The sequence below is a fragment of the Hyla sarda genome, chromosome 6 (assembly GCF_029499605.1).
Source record: "Hyla sarda isolate aHylSar1 chromosome 6, aHylSar1.hap1, whole genome shotgun sequence".
Taxonomy (NCBI): domain Eukaryota; kingdom Metazoa; phylum Chordata; class Amphibia; order Anura; family Hylidae; genus Hyla; species Hyla sarda.
This window is the reverse complement of record NC_079194.1, coordinates 283,870,092-283,889,240: the sequence shown is the minus strand read 5'-3', so window position 1 is coordinate 283,889,240 and position 19,149 is coordinate 283,870,092. Positions and strand designations below refer to the sequence as shown.

Here is a 19,149-nt window from a genome sequence, read left to right as displayed (position 1 = left end):
TTGGTGTGAACGCTTTGTGGGCGGGGCCTGGAGTGACTTGCGCTGTAACCCGGATGTGGCTGCACTCCAAGCCTCTCTCGTTAGAAGCAGGAGCCGGTGAGTAGTGAGGATGACACGGGGGATTCCTGCGGTCACAGCTGTCAGGGTTTCCGTTACGTGACGTCACTGCCCTAGTTCCAGAACCGGAGCGGTACCTGCGTGTGTGAATTGTGTATGAATGAGGGGGCCGGTTATTTGGTTTGGATGGCTCATGGACATGGATTTTCCTGGTGTCCTGTATTATTGCTTTCACTCGGTACAATGTACTTATTGCAAATTTGCGGATTTGCTGCAATTTTTTATATTTTTTTACTTTTACCTCTAAGGCCTTGTTCACACCTATGCGGCCTGCAACAAGCATGGGGTGAAAAACTGCTGCATCATGTTATTTTATTTAATATTAAAAAAAATATTTATTTATATATATATATATATATATATATATATATATATATATATAAAAATATAACATCATGTTATTCTATTTAATAAAAATAAATAAAAAACTAAAAAAATATTAATATATATATATATATATATATATATATATATATATATATATTATTTATATATTTATTTCTCTGTTTTCTATGGACACCATATGGTCAATACATCCGTCGCTATTCCCATTTCTGCCTTTGGGTCAACAGATGTGATGTCAGATGCAAAAGTTCTAGCCCGTGGCATCTGGGGGGAAAATGGAAAAATCTGTGCCCATGTAAGGCCTCGTTTAAAGGGGTTATCCAGGAAAAAAACTTTTTTTTTTTTTTTTTATATATCAACTGGCTCCAGAAAGTTAAACAGGTTTGTAAATTACTTCTATTAAAAAATCTTAATCCTTTCAGTACTTATGAGCTGCTGAAGTTGAGTTGTTCTTTTCTGTCTAAGTGCTCTCTGATGACACCTGTCTCGGGAACCGCCCAGTTTAGAAGCAAATCCCCATAGCAAACCTCTTCTACTCTGTGCAGTTCCCGAGACAAGCAGAGATGTCAGCAGAGAGCACTGTTGCCAGACAGAAAACAACAACTCAACTTCAGCAGCTGATAATTATTGAAAGGATTAAGATTTTTTTTAATAGAAGTAATTTACAAATCTGCTTAACTTTTTGGAGCCAGTTGAGATATATATATTGTAAGTTTTTTTTTTCCTGGAATACCCCTTTAACGTTGCACTCGGAGTTTTGTCGGCAACCCGATCAGAACCACAGGAGTTTAGTGCTAAATTCCTGGAAAATTTCCGGATCACCAACGGACCCGATGCAAGTAAATTGGGTTTGTAGGAACCTGGTAGTATCTGTTTGCATTCTACCCTTTTCAGGGTCTGATTGGCACTAAAATAATCGGACCCCTAACGGGTAAGATGCGAACGGCACTGTAAACCTAGACTAACATTAATTGACACGCGGAGGATTAGAAAATCTGCGTGGCAGTTTTTTAAAATTTTTCTTTGTATTTGAATCATACCCGTCCTGTGTAAAAGGAGCCTAGTTGGTGTTTCCCAACCAGTGTGCCTCCAGCTGTTGCAAAACTACAACACCCCAGCATGCCCGGACAGCCAACGGCTGTCCGGGCATGCTGGGAGTTGTAGTTTTGCAACAGCTGGAGGCACTCTGGTTGGGTGACACACAGCACATCCGCAGCGTATTTGCCGCTGCTGATGCTCTGCCTGTGGCGTTTTCCCTTTGCTGCTATCATTACAAGTCCTGTGATTAATTCATCATGTGACTCATGGATTATTTTTTTTTTTTTTTTTTTTTTTTTCTGCAGCGTTTTTCTGCCAAAATTGCATCACGGGGGTGGGCCGTGTATAAGAATTCTGAGTCATCCGTACGTTGGATCCTTATATGATTTACCCAATAATTATAGCAAGGACGTTGACTGCCCCAGTATACTGTCCCATATATGTCAGACTTTTATCCTTCCTCCTGGTAGTACCAGTCTTTCAGGGATTGCAGCGTTCTAGGCCAAGTCTACCCAGCTATGGGTACACAAACTTATGGGCAGAACTTGGGTGTTTCCTGGTTGTGTAATGCAATCCCTGGCAGCGCAGCAAATCTGAGCTCTTAAAGGGGTACTCCCGTGTAAAAAAAAATTTTCTTATTTATTTTATTTTTTTTAAATCAACCGGTGCCAGTTAAACAGATTTGTAAATTACTTCTATTAAAAAAATCTTAATCCTTCCAGTACTTTTTAGGGGCTGTATACTACCGAGGAAATGCTTTACTTTTTTGATTTCTCTGATGGCATGACCACAGTGCTCTCTGCTGTCCATTTTAAGAACTGTCCAGAGTAGGAGAAAATCCCCATAGCAAACATATGCTGCTCTGGACAGTTCCTAAAATGGACAGCGGTGGTCAGCAGAGAGCACTGTGGTCATGACATCAGAAAAATCTAAAAAGTAAAGCATTTCCTCTGTAGTACTCCACCCCTAGACATGTTATCTCTCTATCCAAAGGATAACAAGTCTGATCCGTCCGTGAGGACTCCAGTAGAGATGATCGAACTTACAGTAAATTCAATTTGTCACGAACTTCTCGGCTCGGCAGTTGATGACTTTTTCCTGCATAAATTAGTTCAGCTTTCCGGTACTCCGGTGGGCTGGAAAAGGTGGATACAGTCCTAGGAGACTCTTTCCTAGGAATGTATCCACCTTTTCCAGCCCACCGGAGCACCTGAAGGCTGAACTAATTTACGCAGGAAAAGTCATCAACTGCCGAGCCGTGAAGTTTGTGACGAATCGAATTTACTGTAAGTTCGCTCATCTCTAGACTCCAGCAATCACCGGGCCGGAGCTGCAGCGTTACAGTCACGGGGCATGAATGGAGGGGGCATGGCGGCTGTTTCCTCCAGTCATCCAGCAGGGAGCGAAGTCAGCTCCGTGCACCGGATGACTAGGGTGCTGAAGAAGAGTTTGCGTGGGTCCCCAGCGTCCGGACCCCGCAATCTGTCATGTTATCCCCTATTTAAAGGATAGGGGATAACATGTCTACCAGCGGAGTACCCCTTTAAAGGGGTGTTTTTTTTTTTTTCAATCAACTGTTGCAAGAAAGTTAAACAGATTTTTAAATTACTTCTATTTAAAAATCTTGAACCTTCCAGTACTTATCAGCTGCTGTATGCTCCACATGAAGTTCTTTTCTTTTTTAATTTCTTTTCTGTCTGACCACAGTGCTCTCTGCCGACACCTCTGTCCATTTTAGGAACTGTTCAGAGTAGGAGCATATCCCTATATCAAACCTTTCCTGTTTCGGATAGTTGCTGAGATGGACAGAGGTGTCAGCAGAGAGGACTGTGGTCAGACAGAAAGGAAATCCAAAAAGAAAAGAACTTCTGTGGCGCATATAGCAGTTAAGTACTGGAAGGGTTAAGATTTTTTAATATAAGTAATTTACAAATCTGTTTAACTTTCTGGCCCTAGTTGATTTAAAAAAAAAAATGTTTTCCAGCGGAGTACCCCTTTAAGGGCATGTTCACACATCAGGTTTTCTGATGCAGTTTTAAAGCCAAAGTAGGACATATATGGCAAAGACTGAGACTTCAGCCCTTTGTCAATCCATTCCTGGTTTTGGCTTCAAAAACTGCATAAAAAAACCCTGAACAATGAGAAAAAAAAATGAAAAGGCAATGGCAACATAAGGTGTTAATTATTTTTCCTGGCTGAGGGGAAGAAGGGATATGTTTTATACTATCTCTGACATTTATAGCGTGTTCTAGGGATATGACATAAAAATCTGATAGGTGAGGGTGGCACCACCCGTGGATATAACAGTGGTGGCTGAGGTGGGATGGGAATTCCCCTTAAAGAGGTATTCCAGGAAAAAACTTTTTTAAATATATCAACTGGCTCCAGAAAGTTAAACAGATTTGTAAATTACTTTTATTAAAAAATCTTAATCCTTTCAGTACTTATGAGCTTCTGAAGTTAAGGTTGTTCTTTTCTGTCTAAATCCTCTCTGATGACACCTGTCTCGGGAACTGCACAGAGTAGAAGAGGTTTGCTATGGGGATTTGCTTCTAAACTGGGCGGTTCCCGAGACACGTGTCATTAGAGAGGATTTAGACAGAAAAGAACAACCTTAACTTCAGAAGCTCATAAGTACTGAAAGGATTAAGATTTTTTTAATAGAAGTAATTTACAAATCTGTTTAACTTTCTGGAGCCAGTTGATATATATAAAAAAGTTTTTTCCTGGAATACCCCTTTAACGTAATGGCAATGACCACACGTCGGCACTGAAGCTTCCCATTACTCCATTGAAAATAAGGAAAGTTCTATTGAAACAAGGAAAATCTTTTCTTCTTGTCTTTCAGGAACACAGTCTCTGAAAACATGGCCGCCCCATCTCAGTACATCCTCCCCAATGACCTTCCTGTTGCTCTACTGGATTGTGAGGAGGCCTTCTCTCTACTGTCCACTGAAGAGAAGCTTTACACCCATTTTCTGTCTCGAGCGTCGTTTTACGGAGGATTGATAGTTCTGTTCCAGACATCGCCTGAATCTCCAGCCATATACGTCTTGCTCAACAGGCTCTTCAGGAGGCAGGAGCCCTCTGTGCTGCATGAGGTGGCAAAGAACCAAGGGCTGACCGATGACGAGTACCAGGTACATGCTGGATTGGCTTATGTGGGTTTTTGTCTTAAAGGGGTATTCTGGCCCTAAGGCATAAGGTGATGTCTGATCGCGGGGATCCCACCGCTGGGGACCCCCGCAATCTTTCATTCCGCACCCACCTTTGTGAGCTCTCCGCAGCGCTGGAAGCTCAGAGTGTAAAGCGTTACAACCACGGGGCCGAAGTATCTTGACATCACAACTCCGCCCCTGTGTGACGTCACTCCCTGTCCCCTCAATGCAAGTCTATGGGATGGGGCGTGACGCTTTAGACACACGCTCCCAAATTATGCGCCACTGAGGGAGGTAGTATTTAAAGGGTACCTCTCATCAAAAAATGTTTTGATATATTATAGATTAATGTATGCAGAATAACTTTACAATTGCATGTTATTAAAAAATATGCTTCTTTCTATTTAATTTTCCACTTTGAAGAAATGACCACTAGGGGTCTCCCTACCAGTCCTGGCAGCAAGCATTTCAGACTCATGCTGGAGTCCTAAACACTACGAGCTGCCAGTCTGCTTTGTTCACAAAGGAGAACTCTCAGAGCTGCCAGCCTGCTTTGTTCACAGCCTGTTTGGCTGTGAACAAAGCAGGCTGGCAGCTCTGAGTGTTTAGGACTCCAGCATGAGTCAGAAATGCTTGCTGACAGGACTGATCGGGAAAAATACAATAGAAAGAAGCATATTTTTTCATTAACATGCTATTGGAAAGTTATTCAACATTCATTAATCTAAAATATATCAAAAGTTTATTTGATGAGAGGTACCCTTTAAGGCTTCCTCCCAGCAGTGCATATAGCGATGCATTGGGGCAGGGCCATCAGGAGGAGTACGAAGGATAGAGTAGATATCAGAGAGAAGTCCTTTCATCTGAGGTCCACCATGACATAGATGTTCAAAATGTGTGGGTTGCGAGACAGGGGTCAATAACCAAAGGGGTCAATAACCAAAAAGACACTAAACCCCAGGGCCAAAGCCCAGGATAAAAAAACCTATTGCTTACCCCTAAAAATTAACTTTTATTCAATACAAGTAAAAGGTCCCAAAACTGAAAAATGTTAAAACTGATACCAGGTGTACCTATTGCTTATAGTATCAAAATAAAGAGAATAGTATCCACCATTTCTCCAGAAAGGTAGCCCTGCAGGCTAATCATATGAAAGGTAACACACTGGTATCGCTTAAAAGCAAAACACTATTGCCGCCTCTACATGTTTTGCCGCCTCCGCGGCTTTTTCAAGAGGCAATGGTGGCAATGGCCACCGATCGCAACGAGTAGGACATAAAGTGGCGAAGTTGCAAATAGTGGAAACACTCAAGAGGAAGGAAGTTCCCTTCGGCCATCAACTGCTCAAAGGACAGGAGAAAGCGAGAGACAGGATCCACAACATCCGCCCAACAGAAAAGATCCCTCGAGCCCCATTCTCTCCCCATACCAGAGGATAGGCCAGAAGGAGAATCAGGATGATATAGAAAAGACCTCAAGGGGGAAGAGGAAGAAGACAACCTAAACTTCCTAGAGCAGTACCCCCATACAAAATAAGAAAAGGACATGGGGCCCAACAAAGTGTTCAAGGGAAGGGAAAGAGGGAGAGCACCCCATAAGAGTGAGTTAGGATGGATCGGGGCCAGCCATAGTTTCTCCAGTTCCATCCATCGACTATAGGCATGATAAGTAGACCACGCCACCAGAAGACGTAAATGAGCTGCTGAATAGTATTTCACTACATCAAGGACCCCTAACCCACCCGAGGATTTACTCGCCATCATTACGGACATCGGAAGACTATGCTTTTTAGCGTCCCAAATAAAGCGAAAAGTAGCGGACTGGAAAGAGTGAAGAGCAAACAGGAACGCGAACAGACAAAGTCTCACAATAATAGAGCAACTTAGGGAGAATTGTAATTTTGACCACCGCAATTTGACCAAAAAATGAAATATATTGTGTATGCCATTTCTCCAGAAGGGCCCGGAGCTCTCGGAAAAGAGGGAGATAGTTGACAGTATAGCGGGAAGTAAAAGAAACACCCAGATATTTAATAACAGTAGAAGACCATTAGAAAGAGTAGTTAGTACGAAGAAGCGTAAACAGAGAGGGTGGGAGGTTCAAAGGTAAGGCTTCTGTTCTAGAGAGGTTGACCTTATAGCCAGAAACCACTATATAAGTGTAAAGAGTTCTATAAAGATTAGGGAAAGAGAGTATAAAAGTTTAGAGGGGGTAAGGAGAACATAATTTGCAAATAAGCAGATTTTAAACTCCCGATCATGAAGGGCAATACCAGAAATATCTGGATCCCCCCCCCCCCCCCCCCCCCCCCGAATCATTGCGGCAAGAGGCTCTATACAAAGCGCAAAAATCAGGGGGGATAGCGGACAGCCCTGTTGGGTACCGTTAAAAAGAGGGAAAGTTGGAGAAGAGGCATGAGGGAGCTTCAACTAGATAGTGTGAGAGGAGTGGAGACCCCTGCAGTGCAGTTAGAACATTACCAGTAATACCAAATTTCCGAAGGGTGGCAAAAAGAAAGGGCCACGCCAGAGGCCTTTTCGGCGTCCAAACTAAGGACCAATGCTTGCTCAGACCTACGATTGATCATGTTAATCAGACCCACCACTCTTCTAGTGTTATCACTAGAGATGAGCGAACTTACAGTAAATTCGATTCGTCACGAACTTCTCGGCTCGGCAGTTGATGACTTTTCCTGCGTAAATTAGTTCAGCTTTCAGGTGCTCCCGTGGGCTGGAAAAGGTGGATACATTCCTAGGAAAGAGTCTTTCCTAGGAATGTATCCACCTTTTCCAGCCCACCGGAGCACCTGAAGGCTGAACTAATTTATGCAGGATAAGTCATCAACTGCCGAGCCGACAAGTTCGTGACGAATCAAATTTACTGTAAGTTCGCTCATCTCTAGTTATCACCCACTTGACGGCAAAGTATAAAACCAACTTGATCTTTATGAATAAGGGAAGGGGGGTAATAGCAGAGGCGGGTGGTTAACACCTTAGAAAATAATTTCAGGTCTGAGTCAAGAAGAACGATGGGCCGATAACTAGAGCAATCGTGAGGGTCTTCGCCCGGTTTGGGTATCAATGTAATTAAAGAGTGTAAAAAGGATTGCGGGATCTTCTCTAAAAAGCGGGACAAGTCGGGGAAGAAGTAAAGAGGAATAAGTATTATAGTAGAGGTAAAAGTAAAACCGTCTGGACAAGGAAAGCGCCCAGCCGGGAGGGATTTTAGAACCTTCAATAGTGATAGGAGCCTTCAAAACATCCCGGTCCACCACCGAAAGAGATGGCAACTGGCAGCCGGAGAGAAAGGAACTTAGGTCTGCAGCACGCTCCTCCGGATCAGTCTGCAATTGGGAATGGAGAGAATAAAGACCAGAAAAGTAGTCAACAAGAAGACAGGACATTTTCTCAGGGTGATAGTGGAGAAGGCCAGAGGAATCTCTCAGTGCTGAAGGAGACTGAGCAACTGCACGGTCCCGCAGACATCGGGCTGACATAGTGTGCGCCTTATTGCCCTTCTCATAAAATCGCTGTTTAGCCTACAGGAGCTGTCGTTCAACCTTGTGAAGAGCTAGTTCACCCAGCTTAGCCCAAGGAGAAGGAGAGGAAAGCAGAAGAGCTTTCAGACCTGCAATCTGTGCACAATGCTCCTGGGAACCAGCCAGATTATCGCGTTTCAGGCGAGAGCCCAAAGCTATACAATGCCCCCGAATTACTGATTTATGGGCTTCCCACAAAACGGCCTGGAATTCCTTGGAACCATCATTAGTAGCAAAATAAGCAAGCTGGAGCACCGAGAGAAAGAAGAAAGAGGAGTAAAGGTACCGTATTTTTCGCCATATAAGATGCTCCGGCATATAAGACGCACCCAATTTTAAAGGATGAAAATCTAGAAAAAAAAGATTCTGAACCAAATACAATGTAAAGTATAGGACAGTGATCTTCAACCTGCAGACCTCTCAGATGTTGCAAAACTACAACTCCCAGCATGCCCGGACAGCCGTTGGCTGTCCGGGCATGCCAGGAGTTGTAGTTTTGCAACATCTGGAGGTCCGCAGGTAGAAGACCACTGGTATAGGAGGTAATACTCACGTGTCCCCGCCGCTCCGAACCCGTCACCGCTGCCCTGGATGTCGCCCTCCATCGCTGTCGCCGCGTCCCCGGGTTGTCCCCGTTGCTCCGGAACATCTCTGTTGCCCGGTATCCTCGCTCTCCGTCGCCGCCATCACGTCGCTACGCACGCCGCTCCTATTGGATGAGGGGACGGCGTGCGCGACGACGTGATGACGACGAAGGAGAGCGCCGGCCATGCAGGGGATCCCGGCACGGAGCAGACACCGAGGAGGCAGGTAAGGTCCCTCCCGGTGTCCTGTAAGCTGTTCGGGACGCCGTGATTTCACCGCGGTGGTCCCGAACAGCCTGACTGAGCAGCCGGGTTAGTGTCACTTTCGCTTCAGACGCGGCGGTCAGCTTTGATCGCCGTGTCTGAAGGGTTAATACAGGGCATCACCGCGATCGGTGATGTCCTGTATTAGCTGCGGCTCCCGGCCGTTGATGGCCGCAGGGACCGCCGCGATAGGACAGGGTTTTAATGTGTATTTGCCATAAAAGACGCACCAACTTCCCCCCCCCTCAGTTTTGGGGAAGAAAAAGTGCGTCTTATACGGCGAAAAATACGGTAAGCAAGAATGGACAGTGATACGACCATGAGATCGATTCCAAAGAGGCACATTAGAGCATACAGACCATAGGGAGATTACCAAAAAAGTAGTTGTCTATGCAGGTGTGCAATGAGGGTGGGAATAAAAACTAAAAGATCTGTCCGTCGGGTGATTGATCTGCCAGAGGTCGTACAACGAGGCCAGCCGCATGCTGGGAGTTGTAGTTTTGCAGCATCTGGAAGTCCACACTTTGTATGCCTCTGTCCTAAAGGTTTAACCTTCTCCTCTCTTACTTTCACAGGCCCTCTTAGTCTACACTGCTGGATTCTTTGCCAACATGGGAAACTACAAATCTTTTGGTGATACAAAGTTTATTCCTAACATTCCTAAGGTAAGTCTATTAGTCATGATGCGAGAAATTCTCAATAGAAATGATCACTGCTGATTGGGATCTCTGTACAGGAGAAACTGGAGAAGCTGCTGCGTGCAAGTGAGGCTTTTACAAAGGATCCAGAGGGAATGGAGGCGCTATGGAAGATGGTGGAAGACCGCTTGTACTCGCTCGAGCCACGAGAGAAGCAGCTGGGACTAGGGGACCATGTAAGTTCCTAAGGATAAGGTTAGGCTCAGACATCAGCAGTATGTCTGGTTTTGTGTATTTTTTTTATGTGGTGATGTGTTGTTCTTTAACCCCCTTAAGGACTCAGCCCATTTTGACCTTAAGGACCAGGCCAATTTTATTTTTGCATTTTCGTTTTTTCGTCCTCGTCTTCTAAAAATCGTAACTCTTTTATATTTTCATCCACAGACTAGTATGAGGGCTTGTTTTTTGCGCGACCAGTTGTCCTGCGTAATGACATCACTAATTTTACCATCAAATGTATGGCGCAACCCAAAAAATACTATTTGAATGGGGAAATTAAAAAGAAAACTGCAATTTTGCTAATTTTGGAAGGTTTCGTTTTCACACCATGTGACAAAAAAGCATAAATTTTGCGTTTTTCTTCTTTTTTTTTTTTTACATTCACCGTATGGGATCAATAACATTATATTTTAATAGTTTGGACATTTACGCATGCGGCGATACCAAATATGTGTATTCATTTTTTTACACTTAATGGGGGGAAAAAGGACATTTTAAAATTTTATTGGGGGGAGGGGATTTTTCTAATTAATTTATTGTTTACCTTTTTTTTTATTTTATTTTTTTTACACTTTAATAGAATCTATAGGGGACTATTTACAGTATAGCAATCCTTTGATTGCTAACACTGTTCAGTGCTATGCATAGGACATAGCACTGATCAGTGTTGTTGGTGATCTTCTGCTCGATCTCAGACCTGAGCAGAAGACCCATGGAAGGCGGCGGAGGCAGGTGAGGGAACCTCCGTGCGCCGTGCAGGAGGATCGGATCGCCGCAGCAGTGCTGCGGGCAATCCGATCATCCATATTTCTGACCGCACTGCTGCAGATCTGTATTGATCACGGCGTCTGAGGGGGTTAATGGCAGACATCCGTGTGATCGCGGATGTCGGCCATTACCGGCGGGTCCCTGGCTGCGATGAACAGCCGGGACCAGCCGTGCATGACCCGGGCATCGCTCTGATGCTCGCGGTCATATACAGGACATAATTATTAACGTCCTGGTGCGCAAAGTACCGCAGCACCAGGATGTCAATTTACGTCCAATCAATCGTGTGCAGTTTGACTACATGACTATTTGCTGCTAAGAGAACACTATCCAGCCTATTGGGAGTATGCTCACTGTGTTGTGCCATTCCTATGTTATTTTTATTATTGGATAGTGTCGGACTGTAGGGACACATTGGGAATGGTAACACCCAGTTGTCAATTTATTCACACAATCAGACCTACAACTAAAGAGCCCTATACAAATGTACAAGTATTGTAGGAAAAAAGCTTTAGTCACAACGTAGACGTGATTTAAAACCGCATAAAAAATGTATAAGGATGAATTGTGTTCAAAAAGAGATAATACGGGTTGGCAGCTGGGTGCGTATCGCGTAACATTAGATCACATGTTCATCGCAGCAGAAGGCATCAAGCTGGGAATGTTTGCCAAATATATACCTAGTACTGGCCATCACGCCAAGATATTTCTGCACCACAAGTCCCAGCTGGATGCATAACTTTCAGAAAAAACTGCGTCAAGCTGTAAAATAAGGCCCACAACTCAACAGGTGTTTTGTTCAAATGTTTCTTTCAGGAAGGATTCCCTGGAAGAAGCATATATGCAAAACGCGTGTCGGGTTACAAACTTTTGTATGGGGTTGCCTTGTTTGCAGATCGCCTTTATTTTATGGTCTTGGTGCAGTTTTATGTGAAAGTTGTGCATCCAGCCTACAGTTATTATGTAGGACTGATGCCTAGTGCCATGTAAATATTTTAAAACTCTCCCGGCTTGGTGCCTTCTTGTGCGATGAACGTGTGATCTAATGTTATGTGGTATGGACCCAGCTGCCAACGTTTTACAGTGACCCCCCCGACCTACGATGGCCCCGACATACGATCATTTCAATGTTGCATGTTGAAGGCAGCATCAACATACGATGCTTTTGTATGTCGGGGCCATCGCACAAACGGCTATCCGGCAGCGCAGACTTCTTCAGCTGCCACCGGATAGCCGTTATGGTGCCCCGTGTGGTCCGCTGACGATCACTTACCTGTCCTCGGGGCTCCGGCGCGTCCTCTTCGGGATCCCCTGCATCGTCAGCGCTTTCCATGGTCGTCATCACGTCGCTGCGCACGTCGTCACGTCATCCAATAGGAGCGGTGTGCGTAGCGACGTGATGGCGGCGACGGAGAGCGAGGATGCCGGGGAAGCAGAGGCCATGCCGGAGCATTGGAGACACCCCTGGTACGCGGCGACAGCGATGGAAGGCGACATCCAGGGCAGCGGTGATGGTCCCGAGCGGCAGGGACATGTGAGTATAACCTCAAATACCAGTGGTCTTCAACCTGCAGACCTCCAGATGTTGCAAAACTACAACTCCCAGCATGCCCGGACAGCCGTCGGCTGTCCGGGCATGCTGGGAGTTGTAGTTTTGCAACATCTGGAGGTCTGCAGGTTGGAGACCACTGTCCCATACTTTACATTGCACGGATCCCTCAACATGCGATGGTTTCAACAAACGATGGTCCATTTGGAACGGATTACCATGGTATGTTGAGGGACCACTTTATTTATTTATTTTTTATCCTTTTGTATACCATGCATCCTTTTTATACATTTTTTATGAAGTTTTAAATCGTGTACATTGTGATAAAAGCTTTTTCTCTATGATACTTAAGTAGTTGTATTAGGCCCTTTTAGTTATAGGTTGATTTTTTTTTTTTTTTTTTCCTCTCAGTCGCTCTTCATTGGAGGACACCTATACTGATGGGTATATGCTCTTGCCACTAGGAGGCGCTGAAACTAGGGGAAAAAAAAGTTGTCTCCTTTTTATTATTTTCTAGTAAGGGCTTTTTGGTTTTTATCTCCCTTTTTGTTTTCCCTCTTTCAGGTGGGGGTTCAGGAGCATGGCACTACCTGTCCCCCCCCCCCCCCCCCATATGCGGCAAAAGGGCACGGAACATAAGAGTATGGGCCGTCAACCCCTTGTCTACCATCGGCCAGCGCCTGGAGGTTGTACCCTGGGTCCGGGTCCCCCACCTGCCCCTGCTCGCCCTGCTATCTTAGCCTGGTGTGATGTAGCCTGGCCATAAGCTGGTTGAAGACTTCAGGGTGAGTATAAGAAGATGGAGCCGTGGGTGAGTATGTACTACAACCCCCCCTCCCTTCCCCCTCTCCCTCCCTCTTGCTCATCCAAGGGTCCCCTTTCTCTCATGTGTCCAGCTCCAGCCCCTCATAGCCTCTGGTGCCATTCTGGAGGGGACAGTCCGGTGAACCTCCCCCCCCCCCCTTTTCGGGTCACTCATTTCTAACCCACATGTATTGCGGCCAGGCACAGTACCCTGGCCACGTTATCTTGACTACCAGCCGGAGACTCTATGCTGCTTACCCTGTTTCAGTCTCTGGTCCCGTGCGGCCGTCCGCTTCCCCAGTGGGGGCGTTATCTGCCCATTTACTACCTTGTGCGGCCAGTCGCAGTGTCCTGGCCGCGTTCTTTATTATGCTGACCGGAGACCTACAGCTGCAGCCTGTGTGTCTACCGACCCAGGCGGCTGACGGCGTTCTCAGTGTGGGCACACCGGCCCGCTTACTCATATCTGCTGTGGCCAGGCACAATGTCCTGGCCGCGTTCTTATAGACCGACCGTAGACTTACAGCTGCAGGCAGCGGGTCTCCGGTCCCACGTGGCCGGCTGTCCCTCAGTGCAGGCACACCAGCCTGCTTACTGCTCCCCATACGGCCGGGCGCTTCCCCGGTGGGGGAGGAACCGGCCACGTCTTTCAGCCAGTTCCCCAGCCCTCTTCCTGTAATGTCCGCAGATCGTGCGGCTGGCGCCCCGTTCATGCGGCCGGTTGCCACATCTTACGACAAGTTCCCCCTCCCCGTGCTTCTAGTCTGAGGCCGGCTCCGGGTGCTGTGTTCTTCTAGCATGCCCTCCCTTCTCAGCGGGCTGCACTGTCTGTCAAAGTTTAAAAAATGTAAAAAAATGTCACCACTGGGCAGACCAATTGGTGGTGGTTGGCGCCCTCTTGTTGCCATGAATTGTATTGCGCCCTGGATTTTTCATTGCTTCTTGAGCTCCCCCTTGTTGCAACCAAGTGCTATTACAGCCTTGGCCTGTCACATCTGTTTTTATTAGTTTAATATCTGCAGGGTTCCTTTTCTAGGGACTAAATCGGGGGCCGCTTTATTCCTTCAGTCACCCTGTACGGTGGCCTTCTTTAAACTATTTACATTGTCAGTTGAGGTATGCCTCTGGCGTATCTATTTTCTGCAGGGTTCTCACTCTGTCAGGGAACATATGCGCACTGACATGGCGGGTTACTGCCAGTGATTTCTCGATCCCTTGGAAACTGTTGGGGATATATTCAGTGTCTACCACTGAGTGCCATGCCATGTCATGCCCATGGCCGAATTCCAGCCCCTCCCTACTGAGGAAAGACACTGGTTGGGTGCCCTTGCAAGAGTTTCTTTTGTATTCCTGGCGGATGCTAAGGGTACTCTGTCAGCTCCGCCGGTCACCCATCATGGGAGTGTTGTGGTGTGTCATACAGTATGATTCCTTCTTCCACAGGCTGCCGCATCCGTGGCTAGGGCTCTGGATCCTCCCGGCTAGTTCGAGGTCTCTGTGGAAGTGTCCCTGAGTAGGCATGGATTGGTCCTGATGTCGATATGCCGGAAAGCAGTCTCACCTGTCACTCGTTTCTCAGATGCCGTGTCCGCGGCTGGCACTCTGGTACCCACTGCTGATGCGAGGTATCCGACGGAGTGACCCGTTGTCTACTATGGACCCATACCGGTAAGCCAGACAGTGGTCTGCGTGGTCTCCTCAGCCGCCTGTCACTCATCACTCAGCTGATGTATCTGAGGCTGGAGGTCCAGTACCCCACTGCTGTGGAGGTGTACGAAGATGTGTCCCAGCGGGTCACATGCAGAGATGCATTCCTTGGCTCCTCAGCCTCCCCCGATCTCCCAAGGTGGCGGGGATACTATCTATGGCTCCTAGGCCTCCCTCCCACATGCGGTAATGGGGCACAGTGAGTGCCTATCTGGCTGTCCCCATTTATCCAGCTCCTGGAAGTGTACTTGTTCAGTCAGACTGTTGTCTGCACGGTCTCCATCTCTGTTGGTCTCCCATATCTGGGCTGCCGCGGGCTTGGTCAGGTTTCCCGTTCCTCTCTGCTGGTGTAAGGAATCTTACACCGCCAGGTCACTCGTTAGTTCGGCCGTACTCCAATACCCCACTTTTTCTGTTCGATGGAGTGTCCCTGAGCATTCAGAAATCCTATACCAGTCAGCCCGACGGTTGTCTGCATGGTCTTCTTCTACTACATCGAGTCCACTACCATACATTTCCCATGCCGTGGACGGTAGTTCAGGTTATCCACTGACAAGGTGTAGTTACAGGTGAGTCTTTAGTTTTGCTCCGTGGGCCCTATACAATACACCACATACTGGTTCGCGGGGTTCCCTCCTTTACCAGGTTCCTCCCTACATGCCTGCCGCTCTCACGGCTGAAGGCCGGTTATCCACTTTCTGTGTGTGATTCTGTCTACAGCACCCGGTGAGGCCATGGTCCCTATGCCAGATAGCCAGACTGTGTGCGCGTGGTTTTCTACCCCGCCAGGTCACCTTCCCCATTCTTGCCGCGCCCGCTGTTACAGTCCGGTGACTCATTTTCTAGGTGAAGTTCCAAAGAGTGTCTCTGTGGTTTCATTGGATCTTTTATACTTGCCGGTCAGACTATGTTTGCATGTTTCCTGCCCCACATACATCCTTAATCCCTTGTGTCTGCAACAGCAGTCCTGTGTCTGTGGTTTCTTTCGCGTCTTCATTCTAGGTACACCTCTATCGTGCGGTAACTATGTCTGTGTCCCTACATATGTTAGGCCAGTCTGGGGTTCTCTTGTTTGTGCCCCTTTCTATTTCTGTTTCCCAGCGGGGTTAGCCCTCTGTCTGGTTCTGTGTTCCTTGGAATTGATTCCTACCTCCTCTGGTCTCTCTGGACTTCCAGTAGACAGGTATATCCTGCCAGGGAGGAGACAACTTTTTTTCCTAGTGTCAGCGCCTCCCAGTGACAAGAGCATATACCCATCAGTATAGGTGTCCCCAATGAAGGCTATGAGAAAGAGATTTTATGGTAAGTACAAAAAAAAAATCTCAGTTTTTCTAGTAATAAGGAACACTATTTAGAATTTGTTAGCCCAGTTTTAGGTCAAGTTCCCAAGTTTTTGTGTCTGTTGCTGAACTCCTGCAACAGAACCCAGATGGAAACCCTATCTGGGTGCATCCAGCTGTGTCCAAACTACAACTTCCAGCATGCCCGTACAGCCTTCGGCTGTCTGGGCATGCCGGTAGTTGTATTTTTGCAACAGCCCTGGTTGGGACAGTAAACCTGCAGTTTCTGTGTTTCTAGCTCTTTCTCATCCTCCTCTCCCTATAGACTTCTATGGGCAGTGTAATCTGATCCCTCAGTGAAACTGAAAGTCAGTCTGCTGAATGGACTTACCCTTATTGATGAATTAATTAGTTGAAAATTTGGGAGAGAGGGAGCATGAAGGACCATGACATTTAGAGAAGGAAACCCCTTTACCCTAATAAGTCATCTTATACTTGTGAGCACCTTCCGCATATGGAGCAGTGCTGGCAACCTGCACATCCGCAGATGTCACTATGGGATCAATAAGATTACACTAATACTATTACACTTATGTTTTCTCCTAGGGGATAAGCACTTATTTTTCTGCAAATTGCACTATGGAAGATGCAGAACTGATTCAGAAGTTCCTTGACTCTAAGGTAGTTACATAAGTTTGTACTCACTCTAACACTTCTATGGTTTTCTATGACTGTGTATGTCAGCTGCGTTGTTTCTTCATCCCTCGTAGAGTCTTAGTGCCTACAACTCCCGACTCTTCAAAACTCAGGATGAAGATGGCAGAGCCAAGTATGAAGTCCGCCTGGCCTCTGTCAGTAAGGAAGGTAAGTAGTCAGAAGATGAGGGCAAAAGAAAGAGGTGGGAAAGACTGGGGACATTGTCCTTATTTATGGCTCTTCCCTTTGTTCCAATAGGATCTGCTGAGGCTGCTTCTGATCTCTCAAACCTCTTGGGTCAATTTGAGTTTGAAGGTCACAAGATCCAAGTTACAAGGGGAGATTACTCTCCTTTACTTCTCAGGGTGAGGGAGAACCTGGAGAAGGCAAAGGTATGTACCGCTGTGTCCTGTTATATTATACACCAGCGTTTCCCGACCAGGGTGCCCCCACCTGTTGAAAACTCCCAACATGCCCAGACAGCCAGGCTTGGAGGCACCCTGGTTGGGAACCACTGCTATACGTAGTCGCAGGCAATGGGGTTCAGCTTCTCTGACCCATCAGCCTGTGCTCTTAAAGGAGTATTCCGATCTCCACAGGATAAGGGATAACAAGCCGATCAGTGAATGAATGGTGCGCGTTGCACATGCTCAACCAGCCCTCCATTTATTATTTATTGGGGTTGCTGAATATCTCCGAATTTAGCGCTCTAAAATGTTTGGTGAGCCCCATAGAGAAGGAGCATGTTCAGTTCCCACCATTCATTCTGGAGACAATATTGTGGTCTGATCCCACCGATCAGCTTGTTATCCCTTACAGACCTAGCGGCAGGGTCCGGCTATTTAAAAATAAATTATATATATATATTATACATGGTCTCAGTGGACCTCGATCAACCCATCAAAATAAAAAATTATATAAAAAGGCTAAATCTTCTGACCCTGCCTCCTATATACATCCCCTATGTAGTAATGACCATAAGAATAAGTGGATGCAAGTTTAAAAATATTTTAGCAAAACAACTAAAATGTCAATTTGGTCATGATGGAGGGGGAGAAACAACCCAGTCTAGAAGTGGATAAAGGAAATTATGTGATGTGTTTGCAGTGAAGACTGTGGGTTTTGCAAATAAAATTCAATAAGTTAAAATCCAGTAGAACGTATGATGCTTAAGAATTTTACTTTAGACCTGCAGTATAATATATGTAACTACTTTATTCACTGAACCAACAAACCACCGTCTGTGACTCAATAAACTTTTTTTTTTTTTCTCCATCATTTATAGGCTAATGCTGCCAATGAAAACCAAAGGAAAATGCTGGAGGAGTATGGGCGCAGCTTTCAGGAAGGCTCCATCCAAGCACACAAGGAGGGTTCCAAATTTTGGGTGCAGGACAAGGGACCAATAGTGGAAAGGTGTTTGTGTAAAATATGTAATATATAATGATTATGAGAAAAGAAATGTTAAAGGGCTTATCCCCTTCCAAGGGACTGCTGGGACTCTTGCTACGTATCCCCTATTCTTCGAATATGGTGTAACTTTTAATCTTGGGATAACCTTTTAACACAAAATAGAGCAAAAGTAATACTATAGTGGACAAGCGCATAAACATGGAGTCTGTTTTGACGGTTAACCTTTTCTTTCCAGTTACATTGGATTTATTGAAAGTTATAGAGATCCATTTGGTTCACGTGGAGAATTTGAAGGTGAGATTCATTGAATTGTAGAACTGGTTAAATTTATATTTTACTAGCTCAGTACCCGGCGTTGTCCGGTTTTTCCTTCCTAATCCTTGTTGTGGGGGAAAATCAACAGAGGAAGCTTTTGACTAAAAGTCCCGTCCTCATATATTGTTTTCATATCCCGACCTCCTACCTCGACCCGTAATATGTGTACCAGGTATTGAAATATCTCCAGCCGTACGGAAGTTATGTGGGAACATAAATTTCCCATTGATTTGCATGGGACTTTAAACAAAAACCTCGGCCCTCACAAATGGGGGTAATTCAGGGTTAAATTAACTGTCCTATATTTTAAGTGGACATATAAGTAACATGTGACCAAGTATTATCGAAATATCTCCAGCCGTTTGGAAGTTATGCAGTAACATACATTTCCCATAGACTTGTATGGGACATTAAACATAAGCCCCGCCCCTGGCAAATGGGGGTGAGTAAGGGTTCAGTTTCCTATCCTATGTTTGTTGTTGACATATAAGTAACATGTGGCCAAGTTTCATGTTAATATCTTTAGCCGTTTGGACGTTTTTGTGGAACATACACACATACATACACATTGGCTCAAATTTATCAAGCTGTGTGAGAGAAAAATTAGAGTGATTTTCCAACAGCAACCAATCACAGCTCAGCTTTCACTTTACCAG

The 19,149-nt window shown here is 45.7% G+C and overlaps 1 protein-coding gene across 2 annotated transcripts in view; it reads left to right on the top strand.

Annotated features, from left to right (window-relative positions):
* DPP3 (dipeptidyl peptidase 3) overlaps positions 1 to 19,149 on the top strand; it is a 31,518-nt gene continuing 12,369 nt past the window's right edge. The window contains exons 1-9 of one of the 2 annotated variants that reach the window (XM_056527528.1): positions 1 to 96; positions 4,349 to 4,640; positions 9,620 to 9,709; positions 9,781 to 9,918; positions 16,676 to 16,750; positions 16,840 to 16,933; positions 17,024 to 17,157; positions 18,051 to 18,181; positions 18,414 to 18,472. In XM_056527528.1, the coding sequence (XP_056383503.1) occupies positions 4,368 to 4,640; positions 9,620 to 9,709; positions 9,781 to 9,918; positions 16,676 to 16,750; positions 16,840 to 16,933; positions 17,024 to 17,157; positions 18,051 to 18,181; positions 18,414 to 18,472 (994 nt within the window). In that variant the 5' untranslated portion in view covers positions 1 to 96; positions 4,349 to 4,367. Of the gene's footprint in view, positions 97 to 123; positions 191 to 4,348; positions 4,641 to 9,619; positions 9,710 to 9,780; positions 9,919 to 16,675; positions 16,751 to 16,839; positions 16,934 to 17,023; positions 17,158 to 18,050; positions 18,182 to 18,413; positions 18,473 to 19,149 lie in introns of those variants that run through there. The other variant, XM_056527530.1, reaches the window with a different exon arrangement.